General features: G+C 44.9%; 1 protein-coding gene across 1 annotated transcript in view; it reads left to right on the forward strand.

Moving 5' to 3' along the window:
• CDH23 (cadherin related 23) overlaps window positions 1-24,383 on the forward strand; it is a 536,798-nt gene that overhangs the window by 255,418 nt on the left and 256,997 nt on the right. Inside the window, exons 10-11 of the mRNA XM_030571362.1 lie at window positions 8,931-9,043; window positions 12,538-12,726. Of these exons, the coding sequence (XP_030427222.1) occupies window positions 8,931-9,043; window positions 12,538-12,726 (302 nt within the window). The remainder of the gene's footprint in view (window positions 1-8,930; window positions 9,044-12,537; window positions 12,727-24,383) is intronic.

The raw sequence follows: 24,383 nt of genomic DNA on the forward strand, positions 1-24,383 counted from the left end.
ACAAGGAGCGTGATGGGTTCCCCTTTCACATCTCATGAAAGTCATTCACTCCAAGTTCAGTGGCTCAGCAAGTCTCCACCATTCTGACAATGCATCTCTCAGTCACAAATGTCCCTTCACAGGGGGACTGTTGGAGCGTTCACCTAGGCATAGAGGGTTGGACAGTGCTGGCTGAGAGACAGTCCTTAACTGAAGATGGAGAGGAGCCAAATCTTTCTCTTTGTGCATAATTTGAAAAGTAATGAGCTACCAATAGTAAAGGAGGCGGGGAGGAGACTTCAATATCTTTCTCCTTTTTCTCGAGTCAGTCCAGTATTTTTAAATAGTGTCTTTAAACTGAGAGAGTCAGCAGAAGGTATTAAGAATCATGGTCCTTACTTATAAAATCCCACTTTATATCATTGTTTCTCCAAAATGGCATCTATACCAAGACCCATTCTTCACAATGAGACTAGAAGAGACCTGAAATTTTGCTATTGTGATATAGCCCTGCTGCTCCTGATCTGGCTTCCTTCCTGCTCTTTTCTCTTCATCTCACTTTTCCTCACCCCAGCTGATGAAAGGAACTCATGAGTCGGATAGGATTTATAACTGACAATTCCCAAAGATGACTTATATTTTAGCCAGATTGACCTGATCCTTGTTCTTGTATTTTTAAATTTCCATACCCTACTGAAAAAATTCTTATAGACCAAGAAAACCAAAATGATACATGAAGGATTTAGCAGCAATGGTGCTGATTGCATATATCTGTCTACAGTATTATGTGTTTGCAGTGTTTTAGCTGTGTTGGTCCCAGGATACTAGAGGGACGAGGTTGGTGAAGTAATATTTTTTTATTGGATCGACTTCTATTGGTGAGAGAGAGAAGCTTTTGAGCTACATAGACCTGGAGAAGAGTTCTGTGTAGGTTGAAAGTTTCTCTTTCACCAACAGAAGTTGGTCCAATAAAAGATATTACCTCACCTACCTTGCCTCTCTAAGGTACTGTATGGTTCCCATTACTGTTGCATTTGTGTGCCTTTTAGTCTTTTAATGTATTTATTCTCACATCTGTCTGGTGAGGTAGGGAAGTACTATCCTCCTTGTTGTACAGATGGGGAACCGATGCACAAAGAGAATAAATGACTTGCTCCACATCACATGGGGAAGCCGGTGCCAGAGCAGGGAGCTGAACTTGGTTCCTGTGACGCTCACTGCAGTTAAAAAGTGTATGTTTCAAAGTTAGCACATGGTCTGGGCTTTGGAAAAGTGGGCAGGGCTCACCCTAGGTTTTGAAGGCCTTCTTGTGAAATTTTGTGTCATGCCTCAGACAGACTGCCATGGAACCCATGGAGAGATTTAGTACCGTTTTATTTACTATGGAAGTCTGCCTCTTCTGTTCATTCACTTCCCTTTTTCTTCTATAACTTAATGCATCTTTTCTTCCCTGTCTTTCAGTGTCTCTATTTGCCTATTTTACACTTTTCAAATTTCAATATATTATTTTCTGTAACAATTTTATATTTCAGAGTCTTCCTTTCACCCTGAGCTATTTTACCATCACTTTTTCAAAATATTTTTTTTAAAAAATCTTACACTCCGTTTTAATTCTTGTTCCAACCTCTTTGACCACTCAATCTTTTCCTGCTATGATTCCTCTTTGCCTCTTACCTCAACTGATCCCCTAGGTTTCCTCTCACTGCTGTGTTCTTCCTTCCGAGTCATTCAGTCTGCCCTCCTGGGCTGTACTCTGCTCCACCCCTGACCTCTTCCAGGTCAACAGGTTTTCATTTGTGTTTCAGTGTAGAGGAGGAAGAAAGGGAGATGCCCTTCCCAGGAGGGGTAAGGATCTCTGTTGCCCACCAGGAGTATAAGAATTCCGTTCAGTCTTTTGCTGAAGGACCCATCAGTTCCTGAAATTTGCCAGCTCAGTCTGATTGAGCCAGAAGAGCTCCTGCCTATGATACATGCTCTGCTCACAGGCAGAATGAGCAGTTTCTTATTACAGTCATGAGTTCTCCAGGCACTTTGCAGGGAAAGCAGCTGGGTGGCTGTCAGGCTCATTTCAAAGTGCTAGTGGTACTGGGGGTTTTGGTCCTTCTCAGGTTTTGTTTCTTCCTGTTTCTGTGTAGTCCAGAGTTAGACCTAGACCAGCACTCCTGATTCATTCCTAGGTGCAGCCATGTGAGAGCACAAGCCCCTGGCATAGCACAAGCCAGCGAGTGTGTTTGAAGACCAATTGTGATGACTTAATTATCTGGTGGGAGTAGGGATACAGCAGAGGAAAGCTAGCTCTCTGGCTGGTATATTAAATGGTACTGGAATTTTTGTTTACAAGTGAATGTGCTGTGTGACGGTTGTGGCACAAAATGTTAAGAGTAATATAGGAGAGAGGGCTGTGGAGGGAGGCTTTGAACAGTACAATTTCCCCCTGAAGATAAGTCCACTTTGAACACTTCGCTTTCAAATATTCATATGATCATTCCGTATCAGGTGAAGTTTGAGTTTCAGGTGCTGATATTCTCTGTCTGGGTCACAAAGGGTTTGTGTTCTGCACTCTAAGATAGCAATAACACAGAATGAAAAGCCTGCTCCATCTTACACCCTCCGAGCAACAGAATTATCTTGGTAGATCTGCTCCATTTAAAATACACTAGAGAGGATTCTGTGTATCCACTGTGTTCTCTCTCATGTCTGGTGTTACAGTGCTGCTTCAACAATATAGTCATCAGAGGAACAGCAGTTTGTTGTATTGGCACATCCATTAGACTGGGTCAAGGAGGCAGGATAGGATGAGTAGCACTAGCAGCATCAGTCAGACAAGACCAGGGTCAGAAGGACATGACAGTGCAGGTAGCATAATACGGGCAGGTAACACTGGTCTGAGCAGCAAGGCAGGGCCAAAAGAACTAAGGGGATCTTTGGACAGGCAGGCAGCACTGAGAGCAGCAGACAGGATCAGAGTTCAGAGCGCCATGAAACAGGCTCCAGACGTCTTTGTCAGGCATTATAGATTGAGATAGTGGCATAAAGCAGTGCAAAGAACACTGGCACCAGATCTGCAACTGTATCTGAATATGGCAGTATATGGATGAGTCACTTGCCAACATTATATAATAGAGAGACAAACCCTTGCTAACTCATAGGATTTCATTGGATAGTTATTATCTGCTTCAGAGGCCATTGGAGACTTATCTGTGGGTGAATGTCCAACAGCTTGCAATTGGAGTCTGAGCAGCAACATGCCAGACTGCCATCCATGCTCCTCAGCATCTCCACATTGTGTGACTCCGTTGCATCCATGGAATCCCTCTGCCTCCGAGTGGGCTGATGCAGAGACCTAGTGGTTTGGAATGGTTTCTTTGTCTTTCCAGACGCAGAGGGAAAGGAGAAAGAGGAGTGAAAGTAATTGCTGTTAGAGCAGTGGAGCAGACAAACCAATTGAAAGCCATCAGCCTGTGTTGCAGTATGCACAGTCAGCCACACGCTAAACTGCAGTTAACCCAGGCTGGGACTTTTTACTGGGTCAAAAGACTGACAGATAACGTAGAGGACAAGGGATGAAGGAGAGATTTTATAGCGAGAAGAGGTGGAAAGAGTGGAAGACTGAGTGACAGCAAATGGGGAGTGAAATGTAAAGATGGCTATTTTACCTCCATGAAAAAGATGAAGGAATTGAAAATGTAAAGCTAATGAGAGAGTTTCTAAAGAGAAGCACCAAGCAGGAATTTGCATTGTTCTATGGTGCAGTACTTCATGGAGGACCATTGGTCAGAGGACTAATGAATTGATGGTTGAAGAGGCTTTATAGAGAAAATTATGAAAAGACTTTGAATGACAAATTTGGAGATATGTCTTTCCTACTCCAAGGCTGTTTTTAGAGCCAACCAACTCTGTGTAAGCAAAAAGGCTCCCAAAAATACATCAGATGCATATCTTTAGTTTGAACAATATTTGGGAGAGTGAGCTAAAGGAAAACCTCTGATGTGCACAGCTGGAGAGCATTTTCGTCCTTAAGTTCCCTTTCTTCTTTAAAATCACCTTATGTTTGCTCAGATTCTGGTTGTGAGCCAAATTCATGGAGACTCTTGGAATGAGGGGTCCAATGCTCAAACTGTAGGACTTTGTTAGGGCCTTCATGCTCTGGCCAAATTCAGAATAAGCCCCACTGACCCATTTCCACTAGAACATATTGATATGAGGTTGAAGTTGGCAATAGCAGCAGTTGGCAGATTTAGTGGCAGGAAAATGTGTTTTTTTAATTAAAATATATATTTATTGTATGTAATTTTAGGAGAATGTACAAAGGCTGCCCTGGTATATAATTTATCAGGGCAATATTCAGCCAAGGAAATGGCTGGCATCTTAGGAGAGTTAAACTTGTTGAGTACAATACGATACATTTTTATACACTGTTCTTCAAATGTGGAATCACAAAATGACTTTGAGTCAGGCATGGCTAAAGAGAAGAAATCTGACAATCAAATTTCAAAGAGAGAAAATGATTCTGTGTCCAGGGGAAGAAGGTCACAGAGTTCCTTGGATGGCAGCACAAAGTGAAAACATGAGCCTGCCTGACTCCACCTCCTTACCCCGCTGTTAGAGAAGGAATAGGAGAGGAAGCCCGGACTGGAGAAGCCTAGAGAGTGCAGGGAATTGGTGGATAGGGAATTGGAGAGGTAGCTTGAAGTATGTGAAGACTCTGAAAATCAGGAGGACAGTTTTGGATTAGATTTGGAGATGAATAGGAATCTAGTGAAGATGAGGGGGGCTCTGGCAAGGACAAGATGACTTAATACTGTAGGTCTGTGATGGGGCGCAGCCGGTTTGTCCCGCAGCGGGGCTGGGGGATATCCCACTGCCTTGCTGTTGGTAGCCTTAAGCCCGGGCCCTAGTCAGGGCGGGGCAACAACTAACGTTAGTCACTATGCTCGGGCCCTTAGGCAGGGCTGGGCAGCAAGCACAGTAAGTCAATAGGCTCAGGCCCTTAGGCGGGGCTGAGCAATACCAGTTTTAGGCCCGGCCCTGAGGTCAGGGCGGGGCAGCAAACACAGTAAGTCAATAGGCTCAGGCCGTTAGGCAGGGCTGAGCAGTAACAGTTCTAGGCCTGGCCCTTAGGTCAGGGCGGGGAGCAAACACAGTAAGTCAATAGGCTCAGGCCGTTAGGCAGGGCGGGGCAGCAAACACAGTAAGTTAATAGGCTCAGGCCCTTAGGCAGGGCTGAGCAGTAATAGTAGGTTTTGGCCTCCTCAGGCCAGGGAAAGGAGGAGTCTGCCACCTCTGGAGGGGTGGCAGGGGGGACACAGGCCCTCCCACTACCACTGCGTCCCAGCCCGGGGCCCTAGCAGCGGTGGGGAGTCACTGCTGTCAGTGGGGATCCAAGCCACAACACACTGACATTGGCTCTGGCAGTGTTGCAGCCAGACTGGGGTCGGCTACTCCCGGGCCACTTCCACTCTCCCCCTCATTGAGTACCTGAGTCATCGTCGTGTCAGCAGAGGGGTCAGCCACCATCAGCTCCTCGGGGTAAGTGTTCACAGGTGGGCTTAGCCGGTCCTCGGGGTAGCTGGCGAAAGGTAGGCTCGGCTCCTCCTCGGGGTAGCTGGCGAAAGGTAGGCTCGGCTCCTCCTCGGGGTAGCTGGCGAAAGGTAGGCTCGGCTCCTCCTCGGGGTAGCTGGCGAAAGGTAGGCTCGGCTCCTTCTCGGGGTAGCTGGCGAAAGGTAGGCTCGGCTCCTTCTCAGGATAGCTGGAGCGGGCTGGTCCCGGCCAGTCCTCCTCGGGGTAGCTGGCGAAAGGTAGGCTCGGCTCCTCCTTGGGGTAGCTGGAGCGGGCCGGTCCCGGCCAGTCCTCGAGGTAGCTGGAGCGGGCTGGTCCCGGCCAGTCCTCCTCGGGGTAGCTGGCGAAAGGTAGGCTCGGCTCCTCCTTGGGGTAGCTGGAGCGGGCCGGTCCCGGCCAGTCCTCGGGGTAGCTGGAGCGGGCTGGTCCCGGCCAGTCCTCCTCGGGGTAGCTGGCGAAAGGTAGGCTCGGCTCCTCCTTGGGGTAGCTGGAGCGGGCCGGTCCCGGCCAGTCCTCGGGGTAGCTGGAGCGGGGCAGGCTCAGCCGGCTGGGTGTGAGCGTCAGCGAGCAGGGGCCACAGACCTCTGGCCGCTGCGGGGGCTGGGGCCCCACTGAGTTCTGCAGGTCAGCTTTTGTACTTCCAGGTCTGTGCCGTGACTTCTGAGGGGCGGGCGCAGGCCCCAGTGGCCCCACCCACAGCAGGATTGGGAAAGGTTTGTCCCACAGCGGGTCTGTGGGATATCCCACCGCCTCACTACAAGGTCTTTTCTATCTCTGATTATGATTGGTTGATCCTGGTGAGCAGGGAGAAATTTGAAGATTTCCAAGGCTCCCAAAACATTAGAGAGAGAGAAATCGAGTAAGAAAGGTGATGTGTTACTTCAATAGCTCTAGATAGGAAGTGCTTTAAGGCACGAAGAAGAATTTCAATAGTGCTAAGGACAAATTTAGAAATGTTTTGAAATGTGTGCTGTAATATTTCATGATCCTGAACTTTTTCTTCTCCCACATCTTTCTTGCCTAACATTATAACATTTCTAGCCTAGGTAACAAAGTTCTGGCTTGACTTAAGAGGAGGTTAGTGGGTTAAGTAGGTCATAGTTTAAGTAGGATCAATGATGTGGGGCAAGGGTGTTTTCTCTCTCTCTCAATTCTGAAAGAGGATTTAATCAACCATGCAGTAGCCAGGAACTGACAATCAAGATAGACAAGTAGATGTTAGTTAGAGAGGTCTGGGAATAAGCTCAAAAAGAGAGACTGTAAAGTTGGGTGATCACCACATAAAGGTAAAGTCCAAGGTGGAAACTATTGGTACCTTTTATGATTTGCTACTGAACATCATTTAATATTTGTAAGTAAATCCTTAACAGTTCATTAAGCTGTGAACTCTGTCACTGAAACAATCAATGGGCCACTTCATTGAGGGAAAATGTAAACCTTCCACTATAAAGGAGAAATGTACAATTATAGAGTTAGGACTCGGTCCAGGACAACAAGACGACGCTGGTTTCTCTTCACTCCTGGTGCTCCTGGAGGGTAAAATGTCTGACAGGATTGAAAGCTAGACTGCGACCAAGTCAGATGAGAAGACAGCTGTAACTAGAAGCAAGAAATGGGTCATTAATCACCCAATGTAAGGGAATATTAATATGATGAAAGTGATATCAAAGTGGCTAGGTCAGGCAGGCAGAGGTACAGGATCAGAATAGAGCAAGTTGGTCAAGAGCTAAGGAAAGGATACTTTTGTAATGGCAAATTTTCTTGAAGTGCATTTCCAGAAAATTGGCAAATAGTTTTTATCATAGAAAAGTACTGAGAAGTTGGGTGTCTTTTTTTCCTCTTCCCTCCCCTGCAGCTGGATGGAATTTAACAATCCCCTCCTCCTCCTTTATGTTGATGTTTGGGATCGGGAATTCTTACACACTGTAAGAGTACAGGGAAAGTGGTGTGTGTGCGTGCAAGCCCCTGATCATTAATTCAATAGCCTCCTTCGTGGATATCACACAGGGCAAGCATCAGATATCTAAGGCTCCAAGTGACAACTGGTTTCTTAGTCTCAGTTGACTAAGGTAAAGGGGATAAGATTATAATGAGGGTAGCCCCAGTCCCGTGAGATTCAGTTTATTAATATCTGCCGGCAAGTAGGCTGTACGACTCTCAGCAATATGGTATTAACCTTCTGCCAGTGTCTTATTTTAAAGAAGGAGAAAACTGACCCAGGTTGCCATGAGAGCAGGACAGGCTCTTTTGGATGAAGCGCAAAATAGTGAAGCATTGATGATGACATCAGGTGTGGCTAGTCACACATGTAACCTTCAGGGTTACCAGATTTACAAACTTGTAGAAAAGCACCTAAAGGCATGGAACAAAGAGCATCTACAAACTAGATGGGAGCAAATGAGAGGGTCCAGCCCACTCCCCGAGGGAAGTGGGGACACCAACAAGGGGCAGTCTGCCATCCAGGGGACACAGTGGCAGTGGCAGAGTTCAGTCGAGAGGATGTGGAGGAAATGAGAATGCAGTGCTTCAGCTAAAGGAGGAGTCTAAACCAAACCCCATTCAGTTCAGTAACTGGATTTTGCCTTTTCATTGTGCTGCTTTATCTCTGTCCTAAAACCATGTGGGGCTAGACCATGAAGATACTGTATCACAAGCCCTGAGTCAAGGGCAGCGTGAAATGTGTTCCTGTTCCAGGAGCAGGCCAGGTCCCAGTTGGGTCCCCACTTCCCCTTTGCACCAGTGCAGCATACTTCCCACCCTGCACCACCTCAGCTCTGCAGCTGGTGCATGGGGGTGGGGGGGAGATGGAGCTAAGGCTCTGCTCACCCCCAGCCCTGTCCAACCATTTCCCTCCCACCTTCATGTGATGGGAGTAGCTGCCCCACTGGAGCTGCTCTCTCTTTATGCTCAGACTTCTATGCTTGCTAAGAGGTAAACTGCAAAGTGTTGGTCTGTATATGCTGTCTGAGATCCCAAGTCAGTAACAGAATAGATGTGGAGATAAAAATGATGAGTACATTTACATTTTAGCAGAAACTCTTTGAAATTCCTACACTGCCTGAAGTGTTTGTGATGCTATCAGCTCTTGCAAGAAAAGCACAGTTTTGAGCTCAATATTGGGTAGGTAAGTTAAGGAGGAACTGATTTACAGCCATTTAATTTTAAAATGCATTTATAATGCTTTAAGACTGCACATACTAGTATAATCTGTTACCTGGCCGGGGGTCTTAAACCAGAGTACAGTTCTGAATTCTAAAATCACTTTTTGCATCTGATCTAGTCATGTAGGGAGAAGAGGCTTGTCTCATCAGGCTTTTCTCTGTGTTAAATTCATAGTTTCTGTGTCTTTAGCAATATGGGCTGCTTGTGCTCATCCTGTTTTTCATTGCCAGGTAACACCAACAGCATCTTTGCACTGGACTACATCAGTGGAGCTTTAACCCTAAATGGGCCACTGGACCGTGAAAACCCTTTCTACAGCACTGGATTTATTCTCACAGTGAAGGTGAGACACTGAGAGCAATATCCTTTTGAGGAGATTGGGGGGTAGGGGAAGAAGGATCAGCATAGCTGAAGGGAGAAGAAAACCACTTCAACCAGAGGATCATCTGTGAATGTGTTGCTGCTCTGCGCTGCTTAATACTGACTTATTTCAAGTAAAGAAGCACACTGGAACAACTCTTTCCCTATCTGACACCAGGGCAGACCTCTGCTCTTCCCAGTGCAGGACCTCTCTCACTCCCTGTCTGGCATCAGGGCCAGACCCCATTATCCCTAGATTGAGGGAGTGGGATCTAGAATTAACATGTTCTATTTCCTGTGATTCACCCTGACTGCTGCTAGCTCATTTAGCCCTTCCAAAGCTCTGTGAACTTCTGCTCTGGGGTAGTACTCTTATTGTGGTTTCTATCTTCTGCAGTGTATGTACTGCTCTGTTCTGGCTCAGTGGTTCTCCTTGGGGTGGGAGGAGGCTAGACACATACACACTGCATGCCTCAACCCCTTTGAGCAGCAGGATGAGAGGTGTGCTGTGGATTAATGAAGGGGGAATGTACTGATGGAGCTAGCCAGGGCTGTGAGATGCAACAGAATTAGAAGGGCAGAGACACATGCTGCCATGACAAAAATGGGTCTTTTTTTTTTTTTTCATCTCACTGGGCACCTGTATTTTTGGTGTCCAGCAGATCCTTCAGCTGTGTGTGTGTGTGTGTGTGTGTGTGTGTGTGTGTGTTTTGCATGGTACAAGGATTAAAAAGAAAAGGCTAAAAGTGGCTTCATCATGAAAATGCATTGAAGCATAACATTCCGACACCATGAGGCCCCCCCAGAGAACTGCTCCAACTCTGATTTCAGCCCTTTAATCAAAATCAATACCAAGTCAGCCAGTGGTTTGGAAACACATTTAGAAGTGTGGATTCAACTAGGCCATGGGAAAAAATCAGCATGTTAGGCCATGTCTACATCTAAAATTTTGCAGCGCTGGTTGTTACAGCTGTATTAGTACAGCTGTATAGGGCCAGCGCTGCAGAGTGGCCACACTTACAGCAACCAGCGCTGCAAGTGGTGTTAGATGTGGCCACACTGCAGCGCTGTTGGGCGGCTTCAAGGGGGGTTCCGGGAACGCGAGAGCAAACCGGGAAAGGCGACCAGCTTCGCCGCGGTTTGCTCTCGCGTTCCCGGAGCCACCCAGCAAACCGCAGGGAAGGAGACCTGCTTGCTCGGAGTTCCGGGACCGAGAGAGCAAACCGGGGAAGGAGACCAGCTTCGCCGCGGTTTGCTCTCCCGTTCCCGGAGCCACCCAGCAAACAGCAGGGAAGGAGACCTGCTTGCTCGGGGTTCCGGGACCGAGAGAGCAAACCGGGGAAGGAGACCAGCTTCGCCGCGGTTTGCTCTCCCGTTCCCGGAGCCACCCAGCAAACAGCAGGGAAGGAGACCTGCTTGCTCGGGGTTCCGGGACCGAGAGAGCAAACCGGGGAAGGAGACCAGCTTCGCCACGGTTTGCTCTCCCGTTCCCGGAGCCACCCAGCAAACAGCAGGGAAGGAGACCTGCTTGCTCGGGGTTCCGGGACCGAGAGAGCAAACCGGGGAAGGAGACCAGCTTCGCCGCGGTTTGCTCTCGCGTTCCCGGAGCCACCCAGCAAACCGCAGGGAAGGAGACCTGCTTGCTCGGGGTTCCGGGACCGAGAGAGCAAACCGGGGAAGGAGACCAGCTTCGCCGCGGTTTGCTCTCCCGTTCCCGGAGCCACCCAGCAAACAGCAGGGAAGGAGACCTGCTTGCTCGGGGTTCCGGGAACGAGAGAGCAAACCGGGAAAGGAGATCAGCTTGATTACCAGAGGCTTCCTCCTTCCACGGAGGTCAAGAAAAGCGCTGGTAAGTGTTTACATTGGATTACCAGCGCTGGATCACCAGCGCTGGATCCTCTACACCCGAGACAAAACGGGAGTACGGCCAGCGCTGCAAACAGGGAGTTGCAGCGCTGGTGATGCCCTGCAGATGTGTACACCTTCAAAGTTGCAGCGCTGTAACTCCCTCACCAGCGCTGCAACTTTCTGATGTAGACAAGCCCTTAGAGAGGTCATTGATTGGGAGGATGGCAGCCTGCACTGGAAGAGTACAGCTCACCTCCTTGCTGTGGTAGGGGCAGCACTTTGTAAGGTACAGAAAATGACATGTAGTTACTCTGCTTGACCTGTGGTGAGGGTCTTTCTGTGGAGTTCTACATGGTCAATATACTGTTATCATCCCTTGGAATCCTGCTGCTTTCCCTTGATTCTTAGTGGGGAGGGAGTGGGGTTGATTTTTGGGTTAAAAAGTGTGTATGTGTATGTGTATGTGTATAGAATATGTCCAAATGCCAATCTGTGGAAATGCTGAATTTTACCAACTCCACAATCATAGCCTCAGGGTGATCTTTAGCAGCCCCACCTGCCTGCCCTCCCGAGCTGCAGGGGGCTCTTTCCTCCCCATGCCCCCTGTGGCCTGGTCTCAGTTTTTTTAGATTATACAAAATACAAGAGGAAGAACTCTATTTTCAAATGTCCTTCACCATTCTCATTTCTGTGACGATAAGGTTCATCCTCCAGCCACCCACCTCCCTTCTCTTCTCCTCCCCCTACCTGCACCCAAAAACCCTGTATAAGTTAAGATGTCTGGTGGGAACTTATGACATGGAGTGCCAGTGCACTGGCCCTTCATGTCTAATAATTTGCAGCCAAACCCATTTTAAGTCACAAGTAAAATGAGTTTGGTCTTGTCCTATTTTTCTAATGGACGTTTGTCTCCATCACATCGCAGCATGATTTTCACTGTTGCTAATCTCAGTTCAGGAGAGGCCCAGGAATGAACCTGATGTCACCACCTCCCTCAGATGTCCTGGGAAAACCCTGGTTTTGAGAAGTGTCACCCAGGTCTTGCCAGGCTATTTTGCAAGATGTTAATAATCTTGACATTAATGCTAGTGGAGGAAAACCATCTCCTATATGCATCATGCTGGTATGCGTTTGTGTCATTACAATGTGCAATATCATAATGAGAGACAACAGTTTTGGTCCCACAAGGCAAATCTCTAAAGGTGGCAGTCCAGATGACAGGCAGATTTGTAGGTCAGTAGTAACGAGTATAATCAGAGCAAAAGGTACCAGAGTAGTAGAGGTGGTGCAGGTAAAAATTCAGCGTGCCCATCCTTGGCAGACCTCGGAGGTGAGGGAACTTGCACAGCTCCTAACTACATTATGCCTGACTAAAGCCATAGTTATCAGTCTACCACTTTGAACAATAAACTTGCACCACAAATGCACATTTAAAGCCTCAGTCAAATCATGCTGCATCCATGACGTGAAAGACAAGGGAAGGTTATTACTGTGCCATTGACTTTGTCTCAATGACAGCAGTCAACTGCACTGCCTGTATGCAATTTCTATACGATGGCCCACAATCTTCTGCATTTCTCTTATGCTTGTTCTTTGAAATAAAGGTCATGCTGATATTTTCCCTTGCAGGGTACAGAGCTGAAGGATGACCGCACCCCCTCCAATGCTACAGTGATCACCACCTTCAACATCCTTGTCATTGACATAAATGACAATGCCCCTGAGTTCAATAGTTCCGAGTACAGTGTTGGCATCCCAGAGCTGGCCCAGGTGGGCTTTGCCCTTCCCCTTTTCATCCAGGTGCAGGATAAAGACGAGGTAAGACATCAGAATAATATCAATAGCCACTTGCTGCAGATAAACCCTACAGGCACCCCTGGTGATTTCACAAATCCTCTGTTTTGTACCTCTGATGCCTTTTGTTTCTGTATATTGCACATTATAGTTAGATTAATACATGGACTGTGGAGAGAGAAGTGGGCACTAATATGTGCATGGTTATACCCATGATAGCTGCATACCTGGGTATTGTTCAGTATCTTCTACAGCCATCACTCTAGCCTGTCAATCCCCGAAGTGCAAACACTTTCATGAGGTCTCTTGTTTTTGTAAAATAAGGATAATGTGACTGATGAGTTCCAATGAATATGGTTGTACCACATACCAGTTCTTGTGCACTTCAGAGCACCTGTCAGGTAATCAGATAGCTTCCTTTCTCCAACCTGTCTTATAGATGGAGAAGATTCCAGGGAGGGATTCTGGTGGTAACATAAACTGTGAGGGAGGGAAAGAGACACAACTGAGTCACCAGAACCCCACCATACAGTTATCTATGCATAAAATATCTACAAATACAATCTGATCATTGAACATTTAAATGAACAAGAATTGTGAAAGTTGAAGATGTGTTTCCTATGGCAATATGTACTCATCCCCCATGTGTCCATCTGGTCTTAATTAAAAAAGAAAAAAAAAAGTAAAAGGCCTATTTTGTATCAGTGCAGGGAAGAGACTAAGCCCCATAATATGGAACAAGTTTTGTGACAGTAGTACAGTCTCTGTTGGAAGAAAAAGGGAAAAGAAGTCCCACTAGGTGCTGTTGTAGGAGATGTATGGAGATAGGAAGTGATTCTCAGAAAATTACTTAAAAATTTAGAGTTAGAATTTCAGCCAAAATACACAGGCTCTTTTAGAAATGATAATGAACAGAAAAGCTTCCAACCCCGTTATCAAACCTCTTTCTGTTCCCATTGTAAAGAAGGTGAAATAAAAATAAATATGGCGCAAAGAAAGTTCATCAGTAACCAGAGTATTTCAACAAATGAATAGTGTTAGAAGGAAATCAGTGCAGATCTTCTGACTTTTGTTTCATTTCCTGCATCCCACTTGCCCTGTGTAAACAGTTTTATCCAGGAGAGAGATCACAGACTTGAACAGACATTCCAGAAGCAGCTACAAGCGGGTATCTATGTATCCCATCCTCCAACCTATTAAACCTTTAATCTTAAATGATGATTACTTGATGGTCTGACAGGAAGGGGGATTGGGATACTCATTTTCTTACCAATGTTCAGTGGCTGCAGTTACCCCTAGTAACATTTGCCTGCAGCATCTGTGGCCTGTTCTTTCCTGCTAATGGACCTTCTATTTATTATAGCACTGAACCATTTCACTTAGGAATTCCATTAGGTTTTCCAGCCCTAGGGTTACACTCTTCAATTACTCCTCATATTTGACTCCTGCAATTCATGTCTTTTTTTCTCTACTATCCTAACCTACAACCATGCCACAGTCTACAATGCCTCCTAAGGGAAAAAAAAACAAACCTGCTGGCACCACATGGAGAACTTTCTAAAATATCTATAAACAATCCTGCTTCTGTGGCATAGGGTATCTATATTTCTCTTGCCTTTTTTTTTGTCACAGTATAAAGAATATTTGCAGGAAAATGGGATCTTTATTTTTTTAAATTATTCTGTTCCTCGCATTTATTAAATGTACTAGATTAGAGCATTGGAGGGAGGAAATCAGATGGCTAATTAAAATGTACAATATCTCTGTAAAAATAGCAAATTTTCACTTGTGGCAAAAGGATGGTGATTTCAAATTTGTTCTGAGGATATAACTCCACCATTGTTTATCACAAAAACTGTGTTTGCTGGTGGCAGTAACAGATTCTCTCCCACTCCCCCAATGAAATTCCCAAGTTCTTGTAAGAATTTGCCAAACTATTTGTTTTCATGTGTGAAACAGTTATGACAAAGCACTTATCAGAACAGTCTACTTGTGACGTATATCGTAAACAGAGGGTTATGACTACAGCTGGGAAACATGCAGTTGAGAACTTAAACAGCTAACAGGATCATGTTTTCTTGCAAATGTCCTTAGCAAACAAAGAACAGAATTACAAATAAAATGACAGATAGTCAGGATTGTTTCTAAATTGATATTTGTCATGGTGTTCCAGGAAGTGTCAGCAGCTCTTTAATTGACAGACATTATGGTAGGACTGTTTGTGTCAATAGAGCGAAGGCTCTGTCATTGTTTCTGCTTCAAAGCTCTGTTTATAGGAGTGTATAACGCATCTCCGCAAATTCAGTCCAGTCTTTCAGCCTCACTAATTTTAAAAAGGCGGGGGAGGGGGGAATTCATGCATCCATTTATGTAATGAGAGCAAAAAATAAACTAGTTTTGTGGTTTGCAATGAAGTTTCTTTAAGCTTCTGTAACTCCCAAACAGATTGGTTGCAGTTGTCACTTGGGCCTGGCCTAACTTTTCTTCCATTGAGATTGAGATTCTTATAATTGATTTTATAAAACCCGTGGAGTTACTGTGTGTAGAAATGGCATGACATGTCTCTGCACTCATCACATTTTCCAAATGTAGTCACTCACATGATTACCTGCACGTATGCAGCAATTAGATTAACCAGGAAGTTGGTGCTATAAAAATCTATTGGGGCAACAGTCTGGGAAGTGAGATGGGTTTAAACGGTGTGGAGACTGTGTGGAACAGTCAGGTCAGGTCATGCTTTCTAGTATGGCCGCAAATAAGTGCTTGCAACCTGCAAAACTGCAGTGCTGTAAAGGGTAAATTACACAGCCTATCATGATGAGCGTGCATTCAGAATGGCAAGATTACTCATCTGAACAGCCCTCTTGGGGGAATGAGACTCATTTTAGAATCTTTCATGAACAGTCTGTTTACTCTGCTAACCCCCAAACCTTTTTCTGCATTAAAAGTAGAATATTAAAGTTTTGATTTACATGAACACAGTAGTTTCAAGGTACCAATGAACCTGCTGGCTTTGAGTATTCCCCCCACACATACACAAACACACGTAAGTTTGAGAATTCAGAGCATTAGCTTTGTCTTACAGGGTGAAAATCTGGCCCTGTTGAAGTCAACAGCAAATTCCCATTACTTTCCAGGGTCAGGATTTTATCCCCAGTCTCTTGGCATGTGTTGATTCTATCACAGCTATAAAGATAGCTAAATGTAATTGTTTGCAAAATATTAAGGTCCAGATCATGACTTTCTCCTGTCTCTTCTTGTTGTTTTCCTGTTAATTCTATTTCCCTTTTTCTTCTCTATTTTCCTCCTTACTGCCTGAATATGTCCACATGGGTCCCCTTTGGGGGCTTCTGATGGAGTAATGGAGGTTCCCTTCTTCTTTTAGCTGGTCAAATGGCTCCTAGACATGACTGAACTACAGGACCCCTATCCCATAGCCAAGGGCAGGGACAGTAGTTTCCACTAAGGGCCTGTCAACACAAACATTTAGTTCATAGCAAGCAGGGCCTTGAATCCACTCCACACTAGCCTGCTGTGCACTAACTGTCCAGATGGACCCTGCTGATGTGCATTAACAGTTTGTTAATGTGCTTTCATCCAGAGCCATTTCAAAGAGGACTAGATCAAAGTACATTAACAAACCATTAATGTGTGTCAGCAGGGTCCACACAGACAAATAATGCAAAGTGGTTTAGTGCGGGGTAGATTCACACCCCAGCTTGCCAGGAACTCATTGTATTGACAAGCCCTAGGAGAGCCCCACTCTCCCTTGTCTCCGATGTTATCATTAGCAGTGGGGATTTCAAGTGGGAATGGAGGGAGCATGAGGGGAAGAGATCTTTAGGCACTGAGGTGAATGAGGATGCATCTGACAGAAGCTATTTCAGCACGATGGCCTTCATGGAGATGACGTATGAGAGGCAAAGGGAAATGGAAAGAGAATTCTTCAACTCACTGGGGAAAGTGTCTAAATAAATAAGCATAGATAGAGACAGACAAAATCAAGGCAAGATTTTTTTTTAACATATTTAGACCAATTCTACCCCTTATTTTATGCCTCATCATCCACCCCACATTATAATTACAGGGATGGTCCCTTAGTAGTTGTTTTAAACAAACTATAGACAGGTGGATTTTTTTCATTCTTTCCTCACGTCTCCAGCCCCTTTGTGATTTTTTTGTTCCTGGTCTTGGAATTCCCTGCAGTTTGTTGACATCTTTCTGTCATTGGTGGAATTTTGCTAGTATTACTCCTCCCAACTGATTTTGCACACATAATGTTGATAAAATGATTATGGTCCTGATTCAACAAAACACCTATGTGTGTGCTTAAATTCTACTGAAGTTAGAGACTTAAGCATGTGCATAAAGTTAAGCATGTGCTTAAGTGCTTTGCTGAATTAGCACTAAAAACACAAACAAAGAGAAAATGTGGATGTTTTCAATCCAAAACCACCTCCATTAAAGCATCAGCCCATTGCCATATTGAAAATCCATCTATCACTCAAAAAAATGAGCACAGTTTAGCTTGAAAAAAGCTTGATCCTTAGCAAAATTTTCACAAGTGGCCTCTTTGCATGTGCACAACTACACATGGGGGATAGGACTAAAATTCAAAATGATCTGGACAAACTGGAAAAATGGTCTGAAGTAAATAGAATGAAATTCAATAAGGACAAATGCAATATATTCTATTTAGGAAGGAACAATCAGTTGCACACATACAAAATGGGAAATGACTGCCTAGGAAGGAGTACTGCGGAAAGAGATCTGGGAGTCATAGTTGACCACAAGCTAAATGAGTCAACAGTGTTGCAAACAACTTTCTGGGATGTATTAACAGGAGTGTTGTAAGCGCAGAGACATGCCAGCAGCAGCTGGCCACTTCCAGGAGCAGCGTGGTAAGTGCCTCCTAGCCAGAACCTGCACCTCGCACCCCCTCCCACACTGCAACCCCTTGCCCCAGGTCAAAACCTCTTCCTGCACCCAGACTACCTCCTCGACCCCACATTCCCTCCTACACCCCAGTCCCCAGCCCAGAGCCCCCTCGTGCACCCAAACTGCCTCCCAGACCCTGCACCCCCCTCCATGAATATATTAGAAATGTGCGGCCCATGACGACTTACCAACATTTGTGGAGTGACCTCCCTGCGAAAATTATTGCCCACTTCTGGTCTAGATAATACTTAGTCCTGCCACAAGCACAGGGGGCTGGACTAGATGACCTCTGAATCTCCCTTCCAATCCTATGATTCTACGTCTGTCTGTGCACTCACAACCCACATTTTTGCCTGCAAACAAGAAATAGTGAATGTAGATTGGGTGATGGCAAATTTAAGTACCCATTTTTGTATACAGCTAGGAGGTTTTGCACACACACATTTGGTGTGTGCAATAACGCCAAGTGTGTTTGTGCTTAATCAGATGTTGGTTTGAGGTGGCATGAAAATGTGAACAGTAAAAGCGGCATCACCAGGTGTAGGCAGTGCTGAATTGGGCGAATATAAGGAATAACCTACATGGATTCTGCTTCAAGTTCAGCCGTAAAATGGTTTTTACTGACTGTCACTTCCTGGTGAACATAACACTTCTCTCTCCGCCCTCCAGTGCAGAAAGAACTGAATGGGTGAAATGAGAGAGTTGTTTCTGCATCAGAAGAAATTATACCAAATTTGGGAGCAAAGGGAAAACAGCTGGGTGTGAGAGCATATCAGAGAAGAAAATCTGTTAGAGAATTAAGAATGACCTCAGACATGGATTCCAGGTACAGCCATGTGGTGTTAATTGAGTTGGCCTGTTTTCACTGTACAAAGCAAAGGAGGGAAGGAGATTGGCATCTGATGAGATTCCTGTAGGAGCATGGCTCAACCTCTGCCCATATGATTGATTTTTCTTCTGGAGGAGTAATTAGCCAGGGGTTTCCACCTGTGTTAACACTCCCCTGCGCTATCTTAATTCAATTGGCCCTTTTTGCTTTTCCACTGATAGCGCACGTTCAGCCATCAAATCATTATGCAGCTTCCAGTGTGGTCTAGCAGTTAGAACAGGGGCCTAAGCATCAGGAGACCTGCATTTTATTCTTGACTTTCTCACTTGCTCACTAAGGGCCAGATCCAAAGTACGGTTAAATTTAATTCCAGTCTTTTCACTGACTTCAGTTTTCTTTGGGTCAGGCCTGTGTGAATTTAGGTTAACTCATTTTCCCATCTGTGACTCAGTTTCTCCATCTGCAAAATGGAGAGTGATCTATCTGAATATAAAAAAAAATGAGAAGTCTTTTTGGCACCTTAGAGACTTAGATGTTTTCTAAAGCTGATTTGAGAGCCTTTTCTGAAGAACAATGGAAGTCATTCCCACCAGGACTGTACCAGGTGCTTTACAGAAGAGTAATCATATATACACCAAATATATGCCTTTGGTTGGCTTCTCCTTTCACATACTGCTGGATTGACTCACCAAAAGAACAAAACCTGTATGAGTGAGAGGGGATTTAGGCCTAATATTATTTATTATTACAGAAAGGTTTGTTTCAGTTCTGAGACCAGGAATCACTCTGTGTGGATCGGGTTCCAGTTAGTTTACAGAGTCATTCAGCCAGCACTAGTCTCTGGTGAAGATGACAAGGAAGAAGACACTTTTTAATACTGTATTGTTACTATTTAATATAATCATTTTGTGTGACACTTTACAGAGATTAGAAAGGTAAAATCACTGCCCCAAAGAACTTTGTCTAAACTAGGCAAGCCTAAAATGTGATGATAACAGAAAAAGGAGGGGGTTAGGGGAAAAGGGATGAGTGTTACAATACATGGAATAAAGAGAGGCTTGTAGCATGTAAAGTTCTGATATTTTAAAACTGAGGTAAGGAAACAGAAAGGGGGATGAGTACACAGCAAAGGGATGGGAGTCAATTTTGGAAAGAAGGATGAAGTCGGTTTTGAGGAAGGTTTCAAGAAGAAGAGTAAAAACAACGAAGAGTCCTTGTGGCACCGTAGAGACTAATTTATTTGGGCATAAGCTTTCGTGGGCTATAACCCACTTCATCAGATGCAAGGAGTTAAAAAAAAAAAAAGGTAGGCTGGTGTAAATATACAGCACATGAAAAGATGGGAGTTGCCCAAAATAAAAGATGGGATCTTATGCCCAAATAAATTTGTTAGTCTCTATGGTGCCACAAGGACTCCTTGTTGGTGTTGCTGATACAGACAAACATGGCTACCCCTCTGAAAGAAGAAGAGTGAGAATGTTTGGCACACTGGAAGAGGGATGTTGTTCCAGGTGTAGGTAGCAGTGTGAAAGAGTGGGCAGAGGAGACAAAAGGGCAGAGTGCAGAGGGTGAGCAAAGAGATTGGCAGGGCTGAGCTGTGAGACAGTGTGGACAAAGGGCTCAAACTTTTATGTGGGGAGAAACAGGGAGGTAAGTAAAAATGCTTGAGATGGGAAAGGGACCCAGGCAGACCATGGGGGCAGGGGGGATTATTTTAGCTGCTGAATGCTGGCTAGGTTGAAGAAAGGAGTATGCACAATTAGGGAAGCTAGAGATGAGGCAGTCTCAGTGGTGTGGATGAGAGGGGCTGAATTATGGCTTTGGCAGTGAGGATGTAGGATAAGGGTTAGAAATGCTAGAGGGACAAGCAACAAGATTTGGCCAGAGCCCAATGTGAGGAAAGAAGGGAAGGGAGGAGCCAGGCATTTAATCTTTGAGGGTATAATAATTTTCAGGTATAACCCAATCTTTATATCTAGCCATTTCCCCCATGTATTTTGTACAACATTTATTTGAACTACACATTTTTCTTACTGTTTTTCTTATGAAGTCGTAACTCAGGGGACTTCTGAGGAGATTTTGCTGACTGAAGTAACTGAAATTCTTATTAAACAGATAGGGTGGGATTTTCAAAAATTGGCTTAACTTTGTTCCATCAAAGTGTTCCAGTTGCAATGTTTGACACTTGCAGCATCCCTCATGTAGCTGTAAACCCTTCATCTCATCAAATTATATTGTGTCCAGATTCTTAAACAGTCATCATCACCCTAGTATCTGCAGAAGTACATTAGGTAAAATGGAGGATGTCCTAAACAGAAGGTGGAATCGGATATAAAGAGAAACTTTTTTCTATTCTAGCTTTAATTTTATTTACTGATCACGGTTGACTGCAGAGAGAGGGAGAGAGAGAATGTATCTAGCACATAAACCACTGCATCTATGTTGATTTGATATTTTAAAATATTTTAAAATATTCATTATAAAAAGTTTTTTTAAAAAACTATAAGAATCTAAAAATATACGGTGCATAAGGTAGCCTCAGACACCGTTGTGTTATGTGTATATGGATATGAATATATGCATGTAATGTATGAATCTTATATATACTATATGTATGCATATAGACAGACACGCTATAAATAGGATATACATAGTGCATAATTATAAAGGAAAATTGACAGCTCTCCAGTATTCTTTCCCAAAAGTGCCAGTTGCGAATTGGATTGAATTAGATTTCACAGGGTTTTTGCAATACATGGAATTCACCAGCAAATTACCCTTAAAGAGGGAAAATCAATCATTTGGAGCAGAGATAAGCTGAAGGCGAGTCAGCCTCGGATTGATCCTGTCTGTGCAAGCGTGTGTGGAATTCAGCAGATAACTGAGGGAAAGCAGGGAGGGGAGAAAGGCCAGGAGTGTGGAAAGAGGCACTTGAAGCAGGCAGAAAGCTACAGAAAAAGGTGTGTGTGAGAGTGTTGAGCAGCTGGAAGGCTTAGAAGGGGCTCAAAGTGAGGGGAGAGGAAGTGAAAGGCGGGGTGAAGCCAATGCACACACAATGTGGGGAGTATTCCCTTTTGGGAACTTCGGGCTCTGGAAATAAATGTGGATTCTTTTGGTCTCTGACAACAGCCTGATGACTACAGGCATCAGCCAGTGCAGACTGTTTTTCTTCCAAACCTCAGGCTCAGGCTGACCAGCCTTTGGAGAGAGAGTCTCTACTTCCTCTACCCTACCCTACTGTACCCTCTATTCCCTTCTCACTGGGCTCTGTGGTCAGGACAGTGACTGGGAAGGGAAAATGTGCAAATGCCTTTCTGGTGCTGAGGGGAAAGGAATGAACTTCATTTGTTATGTTTATTGAAAAACTATAAGAGAATTCAAGGACAGTGAAGGAGAGGAGCTCGAAATAGGAGAGCGAGTGTGAGGAGAAATGAGGGGGAGTGTGGAAATACTGGATTGAATAAGACATGGTGGCAGAGAAGGGAGTGAGGGAGAGTGGAGGGAAAGTGGGAGAGTACAGTATGACGGGAAATTGAAAAGGCACCAAAATGTGCTCTGGTCACCCACTCCTGGTTTATTTCTGAGAGGCACTGTGATACAATGGTGGGAGCCATGGGAATGCCTATGGAAACTAAAAAAGCAAACCGTGAAGTGCTACTCTGGAGGATGAGCGTTTTCTGTGGGGGAAGAGGGAATGTCCTCTTCTGTCAAAGGAAAGGGTTGTGATGATATTCCAGAGACCGTTCTCTGCCTCCTGTGATGCTGACTGGGAAGGGGTTTTGCAAAGACACACATGCAGGGCGAAAAGAGCTGAAGGTAGAGGAGCAAGGGAAATGTAGGTGTACGCAAAAAGCCGCATAAGCACAAGAGAGTGGTAGTGATGGGAAGAAGAGAGGGACCTAAATGATACACTCCCCTGAAAAATTCAGCACCTCTGGAACAGCATCACCACCAACCCCCAGCCTCCCCAGAAAGAGACATCAGACAAATAGATTAACACCTTTTCCCAGCTTGTGCCCCTCTCTCTCTGGCACCCAGCTACGCAGAGGTCAATAGACCGTCTCCCTCCCTCGTCCCCATCTCTTCCTTTCAATCCTGGACTCTTAGTGCCTTCGCCTATGCCCTGTCTGTAGTTCAGTGTGGATGCACTGCAATCATTGATGGAGAAGGCTAGTTCAAGAAGACACTTCGGTGGGGTTTAGCTGTACTGGCATCGGCTACTGGATGAACACTGAGTGAACAGGCCAGGTTGTTGCCAGCAGCCATTCCTCGAAGCTATTCAGTCACATTTCTGGTGTTAACTCTTTCTGGTCTAAATATACCTTGAAGGAGTGCCACAGGATTTGAATATTAGGAGGGGGAGGAATATTCTCACGCAGAGGGGGAGCTGTTTTCTTAAACATTTTTTTCAGAGGTCTGGTAATTTTTCTTCTGTGAACTGAAGTGACAGCTTAGTTAGTGTAGAAAGAACTTGAGAGTTACACTGAATCAGTATGTGTGTGTATGTCTTTTGAAGGAAATGTAAACTTGAGTCCCGATTATGGTAATTAAAGATCCCATACTGTTTTCCCTAAGAACAGGGTGCTGACTCCTGAGTCCTGGCCATATTCTTGTGTGGTTGATTAGTCTGCTTCCCTAAATTTCCCAGTAATTTCAGTTGGACACAGGATGGTTGTTTTATTATTTATTTATTTGTTTGTTTATTTGCGCTAAATTCTTGCGTAGCAGTTGCTATGTGCTGTTAGTCTCCTGCATTTTACCCAGAAGTGGCTGCATTTTGCAGGCAAATAATCAGTTTGTAAATCATTTCTCAATCCTTTGGGAAAGCACTGGATAAATACAAGATATCATATAGGATGTGTTCAGCGTGCATTGGGATGCTGAAGCAGGGTATAGGTAGCAATTGGAGCACAAGAGTTGTCTCCTACAAGCAAATTTTGAACACATGCAATGTTCAAGGGCAATCTGTACAAAAAAGATCAGAGCAACATTCCCTTCTCAGATCAAAATGGAATGGTGGAGCACGACTGACTTTCTGTGCTGCCTTCTTGAGCACTGACCCTGTTGTCAGGGGAAGTTCCATGCACCGAGAGAGTGGAATACTAGAGCCAGGATCTATCTAGAGCAGAAATTTGCCCATGACTCATGGGGGAACAGTTATATTAACTAGTCTCTTATTCTGCTACAGAGCACTTGTGTACACTTGTATACACACATGCACATGTCAATGTGTCACAGACTGAGTGCCTGATCTGAATTCCTTCTTCTCGCTTTCTTAGGAACAACAGGGACTTTCTATAAGCTAATCACCTCTGCTTTGTTATTGAACAAAAGAAAAAAATAGCTAGCCAGTAGTTTTGGAGAATAAAATGCTGCTTATGCAATAAAGTGGTCTAAAATGGTCCTCTAATCCATTCTTTGTTTGCCTAAGATCCCTCTCACCTCCTCTTCCAAGGCAATATGGCTTCTTGTTTTTCAACTCTATGTGTGGTCACTCTGGGTGTTTGATTGGGCTTTAATTAAACGAAGCTGAGATTGGAGTGATGAAGAGCAGAAATAATGTATAGTTTGATTTCCTGTCACTCTGCACAATAGATTAGGAAGGCAGGAAGTTCTTGAGCAAGTAATGAGCACCATACAGATGCGTGTAGACATCCCCCCTCCCCCCAGCACACTCACATTTTAGACACTATGGGCTTGTCTGCACTGGCACTTTACAGTGCTGCAACTTTCTCGCTCAGGGGTGTGAAAAAAACACCCCCCTGAGCGCTGCAAGTTTCAGCGCTGTAAAGTGCCAGTATAGATAGTCCACCAATGCTTGGAGCCACACTCCCAGCACTGGTAGCTACACCTCTCGTGGAGGTGGCTTTTTTAGAGCTGGCAGCTCTAACCAAAGAAAAAAAAAGTGGCAGCG

The sequence above is a fragment of the Gopherus evgoodei genome, chromosome 7 (assembly GCF_007399415.2).
Source record: "Gopherus evgoodei ecotype Sinaloan lineage chromosome 7, rGopEvg1_v1.p, whole genome shotgun sequence".
NCBI lineage: Eukaryota > Metazoa > Chordata > Testudines > Testudinidae > Gopherus > Gopherus evgoodei.